Consider the following 17,418-nt stretch of genomic DNA (forward strand, 5'->3'; position numbering starts at 1 on the left):
TCTGCACATGAACCAGCTGTGACAATAAGGTAATGTGGCTGATTTGTTAACAAATCGAGTTCACACATTTCAATGAGTGGCCCAGTCAAAGCACTCAGCTTGAAGCATCCCACACTGTCCATTGCTTGCCCCCTCACTGAAACCACCCTCAAAGGTCAAAACACTTTCTTTTTGTAGCATCCATGATGGCTGTATCTTTTAAAGGTGGATTTTACTTTTATTGATAATCAAAATCCTTTCAGAACCAAGACTATTAAATTTAGGAGGGAATCGACTAGTTACTGATACTGTTTTGGATCCAAAAATAGATGTGACTATAAAATAATGTCATGGGTTTGTTTATGTGGCTCATAAACTGGCTCTCAGGGGGAATCCTAGATGGAATATTTCAGAGGGTTCAACAGTCATTTGGATATTTAAGTCCTCACATGTTCGCTAAATCAGCCTCTTTAATTAATAAACAAGCATAAAGATAGCATGAGATTGAAGAACTTTTGCAAACTCAGACCCAATAGAAGCAGTGAAGACTTTCTCTATAAATTAAGATATAATCCCAAATAAATTACTTTTAGAAAAATATGAGGTCAAGGGCTTTCAATGGGGAAAGTGCACGTAATGCCGTATTTATTCATGGAGAGTAAAGGTGCTTCCATAAATGGTAACATTGTGTTGGTTTATGTAGAGACTCATAACACTGTGACCACCACAGGAAACTACAAATACATCTTTGGAACAGGCACCAGGCTGAATGTTTTAGCAAGTGAGTATTACAGACAAGACAGGCTTTATTTTAAATGTTGTTGGTGTTCATGTTTGAGGGACAAGGGAAGGTAGGACAAGGGAAGTACCCGTGTAAACTGTGCAAGCTAAATTCACTGCTATCTGAAGTGGCAATTCTGGGTCCCTCTATTCTGGACAGGAGGGGTGAAGGAGAGCTCTGAGGCTTACCATGATGGACTTGCTGCCAATTTCATAAGAATTGTATCCATCACTAGAAATATGTTTATGACTTGAAGGTCTCGAGAAACTCCTGTAAACACAACAGGAGTTCTGTGTTCTTTATTCTCTTCTTTTAAAACTATATTCTCACTTTACATTTTTTACGCATTTTTCTGCCTCTTTTTATGCCCCTCTCCTCTGTGCAACTCAATGCTTCATCTGGTCGTTCATGTTTTGAGAAATCATCTCAAGGGGAAATCATGTCCAGATCCTAGCATGTCACTCAAAGCTCTCTAAAATCTGGGCCCTTTCTGTTCTCCAAATTTATTTCCAGCGATTCCCTTTCATGAATGCTCTGCTCCAGGAAAACTAGGCATCTGCCTCCCTTGAATATTTACACATGCCCACACCTGTACCCTGTGTCCACACATCAGACATCCTGGCCCACCACCTAAAACAGGCTTGCACAGGTGACAAAATTTGGTTTCACCGTCTCTCAGCCTTGAAACCCAGCATAGGCATTACCAGATTTAGTTTCATAGGAATGGTGTGAAAATTATATCATTTTTTAATTAAGCAGGCCAAGGTAAAAGATCCATCAGACAAAGAAGCAAAGTAGGAAGGAGAGAGACAGCTTTTGTAATGGGTTTGGAAAGGAGAGATCTGTCCCTGAAGTAACACTAACATAATCTAAGTAGGAGATTTACAGGCTGCATGTTTGTTGGTTTCCCTTTGGAGTGCTCCATCCCTAATGCCAGTTGTTAAGCCCCTGGTCCTCAATGTGGCCGGGGGTGAGGAAGTGGGAGGAGACCATGCTGGCCACTCAGTGGTGGTGTCCATGGAGTTTCGGGCTCAGACTTTCGGGCTCAGACTTTCTGTGAGGTACCTCAAAATTGAGAGAAGCTCAAAAGGATCATGCAGGAAAAATGGGAGAAGCCACCTTCTTAGTCATGAGAGGATTATTTCTGATTAGTCCTTGAGCTGTGTTGTGTCCTGGGGAAGGGATGGTGAGTGGAAAAGTCTCTCCTAGGACAAGGATAGGCAGTGGTGAAAAGTCCTTTTCCTGGTGACTAGCAAAGCAGGGGATGAAAAGATCTGGAGTTGGAGTCCAGGGTGGATTCCAGGGCAGACAATTGCATAGGACTGTCTTGAGTTGTGTGAATTGAAAAGGTTGGGCATCCCTTCAGATGTTCCTGAGCTGACTTTGGTCAGAGGTGCCTGGCTGGAGCACCCGGAAGGTGTGATTAGCACGCCAACCCCTCCTGCCTGGTAGACCGTGACAGCTTCCCTCAATCCCTCCCACTGTGACAACAGTCTCTCTGACTGCTTTTGTTTTGGTGCTGTGGACATAAACTGTCCCTACTATGTCCAAGTGAGGTATATAATTTTCAGAACCCTGGAGAATTATTATCTAAAACAACAGTGGATATGCTAGGATTTTGGCATTCAGTATTCTGGGCCTGTGCAGGAAAACTCTTTCTTTAGAACATGCAGAAAGACTATCCTTTATTTATCCAGTATGGAAACAGTCCTGAAATCCAAACTGATACTGGGATCCTGTGCCAGGTTATTACTGTGACAGTTACTTAATATTCTCTGTGCTCACGATATCGCTCCTTCCAGAAGATCTTTAGGGAAAACTTAGTTCAGTTTCTGGGAGGTTTTTGCTCAGCTGAAGATCACTGTGTGAATAATAATGCAGGCAACGTGCTCACATTTGGAGGGGGAACAAGGTTAATGGTCAAACCCCGTGAGTATCTCTGCTGAATCCATAATGAATGCGCTAATTTCAAAAGGAAGCCATAGCACTGAGCTGTTTTCTGTTTTCTCTACTTAATTTTTTTATATTCATTCTAATGGTTACATGTTATCAATACATGGCATATGTATAAGTGAAAATGGACATACATATAACTACCTGGCATAGGAACAAATGTGCTGGAGACAAACAGAAGATTTCTTGTCCTTTTTGTCTTAACCATTTGGGTCAGAAAGTCTGACTGAGTAGTACATGGGCTGGGTGAGCACTGCAGTGGGGGAATCCTTCTCCAGCAGCTTTGTCAGGATTATGCTCCTTGCTGGCCTGGTCAGAAGGCAGCTTTGTCAGGAGGTGGAGGGATGAACTAGTTAACCTCAGAAGAGCCTTTCCACCCTGACCATGCTGTGAATAGACCGCCATAATAAACAGTCTTTTCCGCTGCCTCTGGCCAGGGTCCCAGCTGGAGGAGAACGCCGGCCAGATTTGGGGATTGAAAGGGATTTCCTGATACACATTGGCCTGGTCGGTTTTGGTAAAGCTTTCTATGACTGTGTAATGCTGGCAACAACCGTAAGCTGATTTGGGGATTGGGAACAAGCCTGGCAGTAAATCCAAGTGAGTCTTCATGTTAACTCTGTCAAACCTGTCTGTGCAGTTTGAAATATCTCAGAAATTGCCTCCTTCTTTTTAGCCCTGATGTTTAAAATATCTAGTTATGGCTAGTGTTTTCTTCCTGTCCACCAAAGCTGAACCCTTGCCTACCCCTCAATCAAAATAACTAGGTAGAGGGATCCAGATGAGCAGGGTAGGAAGGCCATTGGAGTGTTCGGCTGTTTTCTTAGAGATCAAACATACTCGTGCATTCCAAAAAAGCCTGTCTGGGAGCACTGAATGTTACAGAAGGCGAGAGTGTGCAGCACATTTCATGGCCGCTTTAGTCTGCACTGTGCCAGCCTCACCGTGGGCCATTGGTAACTACTGCCGCTTTCCAGCCAAAGACAGGTCAAGTGCTGGGAACTCTCAGGACTCACAGTCATGCTCGTGGCCATGCTAGAGCACATCGCCCCAGTGTGGATTATCCAGAATGACTCAAACCTGCCATATAACTCCTGCATCTCTCAGTTCTTTTTGGCTTAGAACCTCATTGTGGATGTGCTAGAGGTAACAGGAAAGGAACTAATTTCATCCTAATTCTGGCCTCTTCTGAGAAGTTATTCTCTGCAAGAGTCTTCAAGAGCATCTTACAGACCACCTACACTGTTTAGAATTTTGTTCCACACACCAAATTGTGTTCCCAGCTGTGTCTGCTGTGGCTTTGACTGAGGCCAGGTCCTGCGTCAGTTTTGGAGCTCCAGGCTTGGCAAAGCTGGATAAGGGCAAGGGGAGTTGTCCACAGAGCCAAAGGGCTTCAGGAAAGACATCTTGGATACAGACATTAATGAATTTCTAAATGGGCTTCTATGTGCTAACCTGATAAGATTCTCTGGGGAGAAGGTCATTCTTACCTTTGCAGCTCTAAATATAAGACACATGCAGAAAAAAAAAAAAAAGGAATGGGAAATGTCTGTTACAGTGCCAGAATGAAGATAATGGGTATAAATATTGGAGTTGTTTTAATGTTAAGTTTATGAAATGTAAGTCTTTCAGAAGAACAATCTCAGGATATATTTATTAGGTCAATGCACTATTTTATCAATGTGACTGGTATACACACTTCAAAGGAGAACCCAAAATGGCAAGCAGGGGAGAGTGGCTAATGAAAGGTATGGCATAGAGGTTAAGAATATGAATTTTAGAATCAAACTGTTCAGACAAATCCTAACTCTGCAGGTTACTTAATCTCTTTATGCCTCATTCTTCTCATCTGTAAAATGGGGATGGTAATAGTACCTAGCTCACTGAGATGTGATGAGATTTAAAGAGCTAATACCTGTAAATGGACCTTGCATAGTGGCAGGCTGATAGAAAGTTTTCAGTTAATATGTTTTTATTGCTACTATGTCAGGTTGCTGGAGGGAAGGGAGAAAAATGGAAATGATCCCCATTGATAGTTTTTGTAAAGTACAGCATTAGAGTGTGCCTCTAGCAACACAGGCAAACTGATCTTTGGACAAGGGACAACTTTACAAGTAAAACCAGGTAGGTCTGGATGTTTCCAAGTGAACTGCAGTTATCCACTCTGTTCCTTTTTTGTTTAATCTTCTCTGACTCAACTTCTAACCAAAGACTCTTACTCTTAGGTTATATTTTCCTTTTAAAGTAAGTAGAATGTGTGTAAAGTCTGGTTAATAGGGTCTTTTCTAACTCACTTGGTTTCAGCTAGAGGCAAAAAGAGGGGTGTATTGGATCTGGAATTCCTAGGTTAAGGCTGAGAGAATGTCAGTTTGGTTGACTTGGAAGAAATAAAAACATCAAATGTGGGTGGTTCACACAAAAGAAGGTGATTTTTCTTTTTTTTTTTTTTTTTTTTTTGAGACGGAGTCTGGCTCTGTCGCCCGGGCTCGAGTGCAGTGGCCGGATCTCAGCTCACTGCAAGCTCCGCCTCCCGGGTTTACGCCATTCTCCTGCCTCTGCCTCCCGAGTAGCTGGGACTACAGGCGCCCGCCACCTTGCCCGGCTAGTTTTTTGTATTTTTTAGTAGAGACGGGGTTTCACCGTGTTAGCCAGGATGGTCTCGATCTTCTGACCTCGTGATCCGCCCGTCTCGGCCTCCCAAAGTGCTAGGATTACAGGCTTGAGCCTCCGCGCCCGGCCGTGATTTTTCATAATAATATACTAAAGTAGAATCCACCCTTGTGACCACCAGAATTATTCAAGTTCTGTCTTCCAAGGAGAAAACGGGCAGCATGGAAATGTTATGTTTTTGTTTGGGGGAAGAAAATGGGGAGAGAGAGAGAAAGGGGACTATTCGTTGTTTGGATTGTTAAGAAACATGGAAGACAGCACTTCTGGTTGGAAGGTTTTTCAAAGGTTATCACCAAGCAGAATTCCAAATGTGTGTAACATACCCCTGGCAAACTTCATAGAAAAAGGAAGCTGGGAGCAGTGGCTCTCACCTGTAATCTCAGCATTTTGGAAGGCTGAGGCAGGAGGATCACTTGAGGCCAGGAGTTCAAGACTACCCTGGGCAATACAGTGAGACCCCCATCTCTACAATAAATAAATAAATAAAATTTTAAAAAAATAGCCAGGCATGGTGGCATGCGTCTGTCATCCTAGCTACTGAAGAGGGTGAGGCAGGAGGATCACTTGTGCCCAGGAGGTCAAGGCTACAGTTAGCCAAGATCACACCACTGCACTCGAGCCTGGACAACCAAGTAAGATCCTGTCTCTAAAAATATGTATTTAAAAATATAAAATAAATAAGTTAAATAAGGAGGAAGGAGAGGAAGAAAATTTAGCTTAGTAGGAAAGTGTTTTTGTACTGGGCAGAAACACTGTGTCAAACTGGGGTAAACAACCTCTTCTTTGGGACTGGAACAAGACTCACCGTTCTTCCCTGTAAGTCCTTACCACTTCACAAAAAAGCTTGTAATCTGTAATGACGAGTTCTCACATCCCAGACACCTAATGAATTTCTAAATGAGCTTCCATGTGTTAACCTGATAAAACTCTCTAGGGAGAAGGTCACCCTTACCTTTGCGGCTCAAAATGTAAGACGTGTTGTAAGAAAAATTGGGAACTGTTAATTGCAGTGCCAAAATGAAGACAGTGGTTACAAATATTGGGCTAGTTTTAATGTTAGGTTTATAAAATATAAGCCTTTCTGAAGAACCATCTCAGGGTACATTTATTAGTTTGTGTCTATACAGCCCAATTGTCCAGTTACTATGATTAATGTTGGTAGCTGATCCAGATATTTAGGGACTTCCTTGAGAAAACTTCTTTGTGCTCAAAATTGCATGAATTGAATGTCACATTACCTAAATAATTGCCAAATCTGTTTCACTTTGTGCTGTATAGACTCAGCCTAATAAAAACAAATGCTGTTGTGCTTTTTCCCAGTCTGTCTCCTCTCCACACAGAAAGTTTCCCTTCTACTAAACGGCATCTCTTCACATGAAGAAAAGATACCCAGCAAGCCATTTGACTTATTGCTGCTGCTATTTTGCATTTATATGACTCCTTTCCTTAAAAGAGATTAAGACACTTTATACGACTTATTAGCTAAACAGATTGACAGCCTAATTAGGAAGAGAGAAACAGATTCTGAGTATCTTTTTGTGGCTGCCGTTCCTACCCCCTCGTGTGGAACATTTGGTCAGATGGCTCTTTGAGACAGAAATAAGACAGGGACGTGGTCTCTGTTTGTGGTGTGGGGCGTCTCAGCTGCACCTAAGAGGTTGTCACAGGAGGTAGAACAGTACTAAATAGGTCAGGGCAACTGACACAGCCAGGAAAATTTCTTTCCCCTAGAACTTGTGTGTGCTCACCAAGCAGAGTGTGACTAATTTTGACATTCGTTGTTAGTGTGTGTCTACCCTTCTTGCCTTGGTTTTCAGACCCTTCCTCTCTAGATCCTACTCCTTCCATCTCCAACTCCTGTATGCAAATCCCTGCTCTCTCCTTTGAATTCCTGACTGCTATGCCCATGCCTAGCACCGGCACCCCCACGCACACTGCTGCCTGCCTCTGTAACCATCAGCTGTATTTCTGAGGAGTTTCCTAGCTCCTTGAGTGATCCTCAAATGGCCCAGGGCCCTGAGGGAATCTTTCCTGAGGGTTGGCCGCAGCAGAGCCCCTGCAGAGGTGGAGGTGGCCACCAAGGGACACAGACTGCCTGCATGAAGGCTGGAGCTGGGCCCAGGATAAGGAAAAGCCTCAGGAAGGAAGGGCTGGCACGAAATAAGGAATACCATGGCGTCCATGATATGCGTGTCTGACTCTTCTCTCATGCCTGAGAAGCTTTAGCTTCCACCTTGGGACACAAAACATGTGATTACGAAGAGATGACAAGGTTTTTGTAAAAGAATGAGCCATTGTGGATAGGCTTTGGGAATGTGTTGCATTTCGGGTCCGGCACTCAAGTGATTGTTTTACCACGTAAGTATACCTTTTCTCATTTCTGTGGGCTCTTATGTCTGTAAATCACATAGAACAGTTCTTCACACACACACACACACACACACACACACATTTTGCAGTCACTGATGAGAAACAGTCTCTGGGTCTACCTACACAGCCAGTTTTACCACTAAGATGGTCAAATTCATTTTTTAAAATAACTTTGATTGGTTCCACTTAATGCTGCCAACAGCCAAGGGCATTAGCATGTCGTGGGAACCTAATCTATGCTCACTCACTGCTGTGGGAGGACAATCATTTCTTCTCCTCCCCTGGCAGTCAGACTTCAGAATCCAGCTGACCTTTTCCATGCCTGTCTCTTCTGGCAGATTAAGTGGTTATTTCCACTAACTTTCTTGTGGAAAAACACACAAGACAGATATATTCTCCTTCAGTTTTTACTAAGAAAGCTTTGTGGTTATTATTTCGACAATAAACTTCAGCTTGCATAGTCCCTGCTATTCATGTTAATAATATCCTGACTTGAACCATCATATTTTCCCCACATTATTCACAATGCATTTCAATGCTGCAACCCACTGCCCCGTCCTCGGCCCTTTTATCTTCACAACGTTCTCTAATAAGGTAAACAGGGTCATACATCATCAAACATATGTCACAGACAGAAAAGCTGACACACAGACAAGTTAAATAATTTAAGTCAAACCAAAAGAAATCATACCTGGGATTAGAGCTTGAGAGTCCCTATCTTCTTACAGTGAACTGTCTTAAGCTATCACTTAATGCATTGAAAACATAATAAGCACAGGCCATCGGCATTTTCAGAAGATGAAACTTGACTGAAACAAAACCTGACTGTTTGATTGCTTTGGTGTTTTAAATGTATCCTCAAATCTTCTTTGCTATTGATAGTCATTTGGTGCCAGTGACAGGGAAGAGCAGAGGGGCTTAGGAGGTTTTTGTAGATCTCAGTATCACTGTGTCTTATAACGCCAACAAGCTCATCTTTGGGACTGGGACCAGATTACAAGTCTTTCCAAGTAAGTACGAGAAACCAAGGAGCCATTTTGAAAAGGTGTTTTGTTTTTCTGTTTTTCTTTTCTTCTTCTTTTTTTTTTTTTTTTTGAACGAAGTTTCTCTCTCTGTTGCCCAGGCTGGAGTGCAGTGGCGCGATCTCAGCTCACTGCAATCTCCACTTCCCGGGTTCGAGCAATTCTCCTGTCTCAGTCTCCCAAGTAGCTGGGATTACAGACACCCACCACCACGCCTGGTTAATTTTTGTATTTTTAGTAGAGACGGGTTTTCACCACGTTGACCAGGCAGGTCTTGAACTCCTGACCTCAGGTGATCTGCCCACCTCGGCCTCCCAAAGATTACAGGCGTGAGCCACAGCACCCAGCCTGAAAAGGTGTTTTCTATAAACAGGCACGTTCTCATAGCACTGCAGGTCACCCTTCCCAACTCTGAGCTCTGTAGGGGCCTTTAACACCTATAGCTGCAGAACCCTCTTTAAACCAATTAATCTATTCGTGAACAATTTAACTTACATGTGAACACCATGGTGCTGACTAAAATCTTAGCAGCAGTGAAAAGAAGGCACTAGAGCGTCAGATGCATTATGACTCTAAACAAATGATCTGTTTCCCTCTTTTGCATTTTTATTTAAAATATCAGGGAAGGTGAAGCAAGTTCAACTTCTCCAATTTGAAAACTGTTTCTGAATTATGCTTCCCTTGTATGCAGAGAGACCTAGATTGACTTTGGATGTTTGGTCATTCGATTTCATCATCTGTGTCTGGAATCTATAATGGGCAAGGGAATCAAATGTAATTAAATGAGCAAATAATCTTCAATAGCCAATATTCCTCCGTCGTTTCATTGTTTTATGTGCTTTGCTCTAGACTTTTTATCTGGGCTTTATCTCTAATAGGATCCCCGGAAGGACAGTGAAGGTTTTTGTTAAGGTTTTTGTGTCTGTGTGGATAGCAACTATCAGTTAATCTGGGGCGCTGGGACCAAGCTAATTATAAAGCCAGGTAAGTCTCAGAGATGTGACTGTAAGGGAGAGGAGACACTAGTTGAATAATGCACAAAATATAGCATGCAGATTATATTTTTAAGAACAATTCAGCCTGCTGGAGACAATGCACTCGACCCAAATGGGGTCTCCACTCCCAGTGAGAAGCAATGTCAGCCACCAACTCTTTTGTTTGGGATAGTAGCTTCTGGAATGAATAATGCTTAAGTAGCCCTCTAAGAGAGCAGAGCTGTGTTGTTAGGGAATATCTAATTCCCTCTGATATGGTTAAAACTCTTTCCCAAGGACAGAACCAGCTTCATTCCATTGGAAGACCAAATTCAGAGAAAAAGGAAAGGGTCATAGCCAAAGATGGTGAAATTTTCAAAGGTGAAAAATAGCAAGCCTGCAGCTCTCCTGACATCCTTGCCTCAGGCTGCTGTCCCACCTGGAGAGCAGATGCCTGCAAAGCTCTTGGTCACTGCTGGAGTCACTCAGGGTTCTGGGCTTTGGGATGTAACTTAAATGACAGTGTCAGGGCATGTCAGGGGAATATGAAGGCTGCAGCAATGCCTGCAAATCAGCTTTTGCTGCACTGGGACTGAGATGTTCTAAGTCTGGAAAGACGCAAAGCTGTCCTCACCCCATCCTGCTGTGCCCCTCCTTGAGGGTTAGTGTAAGGCTCTGAAGGACTGTGTGAATTATGGCGGTAGTGGAAACAAGCTCATCTTTGGAACTGGCACTCTGCTTGCTGTCCAGCCAAGTAAGTAAGTGTGTCAGGTGGATTCTGTGTCCACTGCAAGTGGGAAGCGACAGCCACCCTTTGGTGGAAAGAAGGTCTGAAGGTTGACTTTGTTCACTGCTGTCATCTCTTATCTGCTGTGATATAGCAGGCTGTCAAAATTTCCCATTCTCCTGAATGGCACACCACAGTCAGGGAAGGGGAAACATGCTAATTTTATGATAAACCTCAGGGGAGAAAAAGACTACTGTGGGAAAATTTAGTTGAGAAAATCGAATTGTTCTCTACTAAATGCTATAGGTTTTATGCTTCTGTGAACCCAATTTCCCAGTCATTCATTGAACCTGAACATACCTTTACCTGGGCAAATACAGCCTCTGCTAACCTATTTATACAATTTTGTGTCTGCTGGTCCAAACGCCTTCTTCTATAGGCCATGTTTTGTTTTTCTTCCAAAAGAGACTCCAGAGCCATCCTTGGGAAGAGTGCTGAGAAGTCAGGCAAGTCTAACTTCTAGGGGTTGGGTAGGGGAAAAAGAAGGCTAAGGGTAACTTAGCTCAGTATTAGAACTGTGATCCACGTATCTGTCACTCTATTTCCTACGTTTGCTTCCCTTTTGTTTTCTCTAGAATAAGTTCTTTATGTTTACTTTGGACACCCACTGCTCCCAGGATGAAAGGAGAGAAATGAGATCAGTTTTGAACGCTTCCTCTTGAAATGTAAAGAATCAGCCAGTTACAGTCATGTTGGGGACTTCTCTCTCCAAGCTTAAATTTCTATTACGTAAGCCTTACTTTTAACCAAGAAAGTCAGTGAGGTGGTATCGCTGTCTGGGATGCTCACCCCTCTCTCTTTTCTCCAGATACTCCGTGTATACTAAAACTCAGCCAATGCTCAACTTTGTGATAAAGGAACTGTTGTGTGTCTTTATCTCTGCCTTTAGGATGCAATCTTTTTTATAATAGAAAATGTTCTCTTCTCCCATTTATTTCATGCCTAGACTCTCTACCCCTTCCTGGCTGAAACGGCATATGGGTCCATGGTGGAACTTCTTTGGGGAGAAAAAAAATAGGACTGTTTAACTTTTGCCACTCTTCCCTCATGAAACGTTTTTTAGGCTATCAAATAAGCATTATTACGCACTGAGAAGGCTTTGAAATAACTTGATCACTGAGTCTGGAGGTGAGCTGGGATGGCTCTGTAGCTGGAAAATATCCCTGTGGGTGTAGGAATGTACTATCCCTTCAGACTTGTGTGTCTAGGGCTGAGCTCACACATATGACAGCAAGAGTTGTTAACAAACTAGATTCAGCTTTGGCAGTTTTATGCCTAGAAATGCAAAAGAATTTTTAAAGCTCATAAGTTTGGTATTTTCAAAAGAGAAATGGTTTACTTTATGTTGCAGAACCAATTTTTCTTCTATCATAAAAGGCCAATTTCCAGAAACACAGCAAAAGCAAAAAAAAAAAAAAAAAAAAAAAAAACAAGGAGAGTCTAACTGCCCCCTCACCACAATGCTGTGCGTTTGGAAGGGTTTTACCAGGGGTTTCAGTAAAGGCAGGAAGTGCTGTGGAAATAACAACGCCAGAGTCATCTTTGGAGATGGAACTCAGCTGGTGGTGAAGCCCAGTAAGTGGCCATGTTTTATTGATATTTGATCAAACAAATAAATCCTGTGAAGTTAGTGGAGATTTAATTTAATATGTAAACAAGTATCCTTCTTGAAAAATGACTTTTGCAAATACATGAAACATTCGTGATTATTGAGACTAGAGCAATAATGATAAATAAAGGCAAAATGAGACCATCCCAAATCTCCTTTAACATGGTGGCTTAGCCGTCTTTCTTCTAGAGAGATATGGGGCTATGAGCTTTTTACACCGCAGTGTCTGTTAAACTGGGTTCTGCAATGATTTGTGTGTATACTCTGATTTTAGCCACAGAACTTGTTTTCCATTCTATTAAAAATGAGACTCTATCTCATTTTAAATGCTACTAATATTTATAAGTTACCTTCTTTGTCTCTTGTGCCTGCATATATATTCATTTCAAAAAGATCTAATAAGAAACCCAAACATTGTCGCATTTTGACAAATGTCCACATTTAGTCCCATAATGTCAAATTTCACTAAAAACACAGCCTGACTATTCAAATGCAGTGGAAGAAGAAAACGATTCAGAAATGAATTGACAATCTCAGGTGGCTTTATAAATACCTAAAAGGAAATTCAGAGTGAAATAAAATGGCAGGTATGATAGCACGATTTTTGTTTAATGATCAATTGCTCCATGGGGAATAGAACTTTTTAAATCTACCCCCTTAAAAAGGAGGGAAATAGGCATTCAGGAGCCTGGCATGCCCGGGTGTGCTCCTGGGGTGTCCGTTTCTCCACATTGCCATTTTGGAGACAACAGGACCCATCCAAATGTCCAACCAAAAAAATAATATTAAGAGGCTGGTGTCACCACATCGACTATTATTAAACTCTACAGCAGGTTATAATTAAGATTATGGAATGACTAACCCAAGGAGCTTTAAAATAGGATAGCCTAGTTTTAAATGGTTCCGCCTTGGGAAATGCTGGAAGACAAGGAAATGAGATAGGTGACTCCGCAGGTTTGTTTTAGATGTAGTGAACATATCCATCCCATGTTAATTTTTTTTTTAACGACTATGATAAAGAGCATCTTTGGGGTCAGGTAGACCATGAGGAAGAGATAATGGGACTTGGTTCTTTAAGTGTCAAACAAGGATCCAGCCAGGGTTGATGGCAATGGCATAAGGCTTCCATCTCTTGGTGGTGAGAGACCACATCCATGGACTGTGGAAGGAGAACATTTCCTAAAAGATGGGGATCCCTCTGGGCTAAAATGAATGAAGCTCATGACCTCCAGCTAGGGCAGGGCTATAGTGAGTACAGCAAACATAAGGCAAGGTGTCCTCAGAATTTGGTGACATGGCAAATTCTAGAACTTAAGGCGTAGAGCCAGGGTGAAGGGAGGGCTCTGTAATGCAGTTCCTTCTCAGGTGGAAATCCAGATATGTGCCCTAAGTGACCCATTCCTGCCCCATTTTTGTTTGGGCTCTGAAAAGTGGATTCCTAGCTCAGTGGCTGTCTGCCAGGTATTTTTTGCCTACAGTAACAGAATTATGTTTGATATTGGAAAGGAGTTTGTTGAATTGTTGCTTTTATAATTCACTGTCAGTGTCAAATGAGGTCATTCAATTTCCTCCCGCACATTTGCAATAAGCAGCATAAAATTCAAGCAGAACAACTAGAAGACACAAAGAAAGATGGTTGAGCCGATAATGAGGCCTGTTTATTACAGGAGAAGGAACAATATAGGAATCTGTTAAGTCCCATGAAGGTGAAATATCCATCAGAAAATATGTAGCTTTCCCCAAAAAAAGTCACTAGGAGTTTTTGTTACGGTCCCAATCACAGTGTGAACAGAGATGACAAAATCATCTTTGGAAAAGGGACACGACTTCATATTCTCCCCAGTAAGTGCCATTTATGTGATTTTCTGATATTGACTCCCACTGAGTTTAAACTGTTGTGAGTGTTGAGTGGGAAAGTTTCTAAGACTTGTGGGTGACCTCTGGGTCCTGGGCTGTTCTCTTGCAGAGGCCCAGTCCTCAGCCTTTCCACAGCTGAGCCAAATACCAAATTCTCCCCTCCGGGACTGGAAAAGTTGCTACCAGTCTTCTGCTACCCAAATATAAATTATCTTTTTCATTGTTTATTAAGAAGAGTAAAAGAATCGTGACACTTTGTCCAGAACTTATTTTCCAGTCTTTCCCCCAGGCTTGTCCCCAGTAACCTTTGTTTGGACACATTGTTAAGCCCAGTGTGATTTTTGGCTCCAACTAAATTGATTTTGGAAATGACTCCAACATACCTATGACCCCTCTCCTTCCACCCTCCATAAAAGATACATTTTTCTTTATTTGGCCTCTGCTGAGATTCCTGGCTTTGATACCCCATGATCTCTCATTTCCCTTGTTCCAGGGATAAGTGAGAGATGACTTTCCAAAGAGCTACTTTCATGTTAAAGACAACAAAGATAGTATGCCAGCCAAGAGCAACATCTTGCATTGAGCCTTCTCACTCTGTGCCATTTTCCAAATCTTTTTCTTTATTTAGGATAAGTGACCACTCCTTTTTATTTCTAGTGCGGCAAAGAGTACATTATGATGTCAGAAACAGGGATTTCCTTTGGAATATCTTTCACAGGCTAACAATAAGCTAGAAGTCTGCAAGCAGTTCAGAAATGCATCTCCGGGCTACAACTCCATGTATGGAAGCTCATCAGCAGGGTAGACAGGCAAAGCAGAAACATTTTGATTATGCCATACTTCATAGAGATTCGGGGAGAAGTGGGCAAATACATGCTGAGGAAAAACAAAAACTATGGTTAAGTGGGGAGATTTCCAGATGATTCTAACAGGGAAGAGGACCAACAAGAGGAAACTTCCGGGGAAACCACCAAGGCCAGGCATTCAGGGTTTTTGTTATGGAGGAAACCACTGTGGGAATTCAGGAAACACAGCTCTTGTCTTTGGAAAGGGCACAAGACTTTCTGTGATTGCAAGTAAGTGTTTCCAGCCATCCCTGATTTTGATCGGCAATGGCTTCTTCCCTTGAATTATTTTTCAGTGTACCTAGAATGCTTTTGTCCCCAAGAAAGGTTTGGAAGGAGCTGGGCCATTAGTGTTGAGCGGGAAAATGAACAGGTTATTCTGTTATAATTCAAAAGTCAACTGGACAGTCATGAGCGCACACAGAACTGGGCCCTGCACTGCACCCTGGCCTCTTTGCCTCCAGCTTGTTCTGAGCATACATCCTGACCCAGTTCCCTCCTCTGATCCCAGGAGTCCAAAGCCCTGGGCAGAGAACCAGACTCTTTAGCCTGGGAGAAGCACAGAAAGGCTTGTCTGAGATCCAAAAGCCATTTTTAAATACATTGCAGGTTTCTATTTAATGTTATTATTAATTTTGATTTGCCCAAATAATACATTAAAATTTCTCATTGTAAACCATTCAAATTACAGATAAAGGCCGGGTGTGGTGGCTCACGCCTCTAATCCCAGCACTTTGGGAGGCCGAGGTGGGCAGATCACCTGAGGTCAGGAGTTCGAGACCAGCCCGGCCAACTTGGTGAAACCCCGTCTCTACTAAAAGTAGAGAAAGTAGCCAGGTGGTAACGGGCACCTGTAATCCCAGCTACTCAGGAGGCTGAGGCAGGAGAATCACTTGAACCCGGGGGACACAGGTTGCAGTGAGCCGAGATTGTGGATTGCACTCCAGTCTGGGTGACAGAGTGAGATTCTGTCTCAAAAAAAAAAAAAAAAAAAATACAGATAAAGTCAGCATTCACCTTGGCCCCTTCCTTCAGTATCAGTTTCCTCCTCCCCAGAAGTGACCACTGAGACCAGCTTGGTGTGTTGTGATGAGTTTCCCTGTGGAATATGTTTGTGTGAAATCCCATCTTCAACCAGGGAAGCTTGAGAGGGAAAGGGCTCGGACTGCAGTTTGCAGGATTTCAATTAGATATAAGGAACAGTTGCTTGGATGTAAGGGCTGTTAGCAATAGAAAGCTTTATAAAAACTAGGAGCTCTTAATAACTAGACAGGTCTTTGGTCAGACAACACACTGACTGAGGACAGGAGGATGGATTCGATGACCTCTGAAAGTCCAGCCAGGACTCTGGAGGACTCCGAGGAATGGTCCGTTCCATAGCCCGCCTCTGTAATGCCCTTCTCTCTTGCCTATCGTCTGGTTGTTGTTAAAGTCTGAACTTTTGTCAGAGCTGCTCCTATGCTGTGAGTGGTCTGATTTTCTCAGCATCTCTGGGGTTTTTGCAAAGAAAGGAAACTCTGTGCATACTCTGGGGCTGGGAGTTACCAACTCACTTTCGGGAAGGGGACCAAACTCTCGGTTGTACCAAGTAAGTTCTTCTTTCTGGCTAATTATTCTTCCCAAGAAGCCTGTCTTCCATCATGCGGAAGCTGTCAAAACACAGGTGGTGTTTTCTTTGCTTGGTTTGTGTTGGGTGGTTAGTGATATCAGTTGGAAAACAAGGTTATTAATGCATATAGTCCCTGGGGCATTGTATTTGGACATTTAATATCCATGTAGTCTCTCCCTGTGAAAATATGTGAACCTCCGCGAAAAGAAAGGTCCAAGGAAAGTAGCAGGCAAAAGGCAGGAATTGGATGAAAATAGCCAAAGAGCCTGCAGGAATACAAACAAGGCAGGATCCCAGGAGACAGAGCAGTAGTCACTTCGAGTGAATTTCCCAAGAGGTGCTCCTGCCAAGGCCCATTCCTTCAAGGAAAATTACGGCAAATAGAATTGGGCTGGGGAGTTGCTAGTTATTAGTATTCCTCCCACGTTCTAACCTAATTACAAGGAGGTTGTTTTGGCCATGGGCAGTCATCTCAGGTTTTGTTTTCCTGCTTTCCTCCCCCACCTCCACCTGTCTTTCTAGAGGCCTGAGTCAAGGTTATTGCAATAGCACTAAACACTGTGTAACACCAATGCAGGCAAATTAACCTTTGGGAATGGGACTACGCTCATTGTGAAGCCAAGTAAGTTGTGTTCTTCTTTGCCTAGGCCTTCAGGGGCAATCAATCAAATCATTAGTTTGAAAAAGACTTTAATCCTGTGCATCTGGTTGGGCTCTTTATTAATGTTCTTTCCCTGGGCCAAACAGTTGATTCTCTTCCCTGCTTTAAAATGAGATGTGAGTGCATGTATGCATGCAAGTGTGCACACACGCACGCCCACATGCAGACTCTTGCTCTAGCTCATGGTAAGGGCTTCTCAGGAGCATATACAACATTTTGAAAGAAATAGAGAAACAAATAATAATGAGCCAGTGAAGCTGTCAGGAAGGTTCTCCACCACCCCTGACCAGGCTTCCCAGCA

General features: G+C 42.8%; 5 gene segments (V, D, J or C); all 5 read left to right on the plus strand.

Moving 5' to 3' along the window:
- Positions 1 to 760, plus strand: part of LOC112629376 — a 484,771-nt gene extending 484,011 nt beyond the window's left edge. Inside the window, 1 exon segment of the V gene segment in view lies at positions 710 to 760. Within this exon segment, the coding sequence occupies positions 710 to 748 (39 nt within the window).
- LOC112629380 overlaps positions 1 to 4,834 on the plus strand; it is a 766,638-nt gene extending 761,804 nt beyond the window's left edge. Inside the window, 1 exon segment of the V gene segment in view lies at positions 4,785 to 4,834. Within this exon segment, the coding sequence occupies positions 4,785 to 4,801 (17 nt within the window).
- Positions 1 to 17,075, plus strand: part of LOC112629369 — a 661,469-nt gene extending 644,394 nt beyond the window's left edge. The window contains 2 exon segments of the V gene segment in view: positions 16,375 to 16,435; positions 16,979 to 17,075. Coding sequence covers positions 16,375 to 16,435; positions 16,979 to 17,042 — 125 coding nt within the window.
- LOC112629379 overlaps positions 1 to 17,418 on the plus strand; it is an 881,832-nt gene that overhangs the window by 850,206 nt on the left and 14,208 nt on the right.
- LOC112629366 overlaps positions 1 to 17,418 on the plus strand; it is a 772,346-nt gene that overhangs the window by 720,259 nt on the left and 34,669 nt on the right.

The sequence above is a fragment of the Theropithecus gelada genome, chromosome 7b (assembly GCF_003255815.1).
Source record: "Theropithecus gelada isolate Dixy chromosome 7b, Tgel_1.0, whole genome shotgun sequence".
NCBI classification, from domain to species: Eukaryota; Metazoa; Chordata; class Mammalia; order Primates; family Cercopithecidae; genus Theropithecus; species Theropithecus gelada.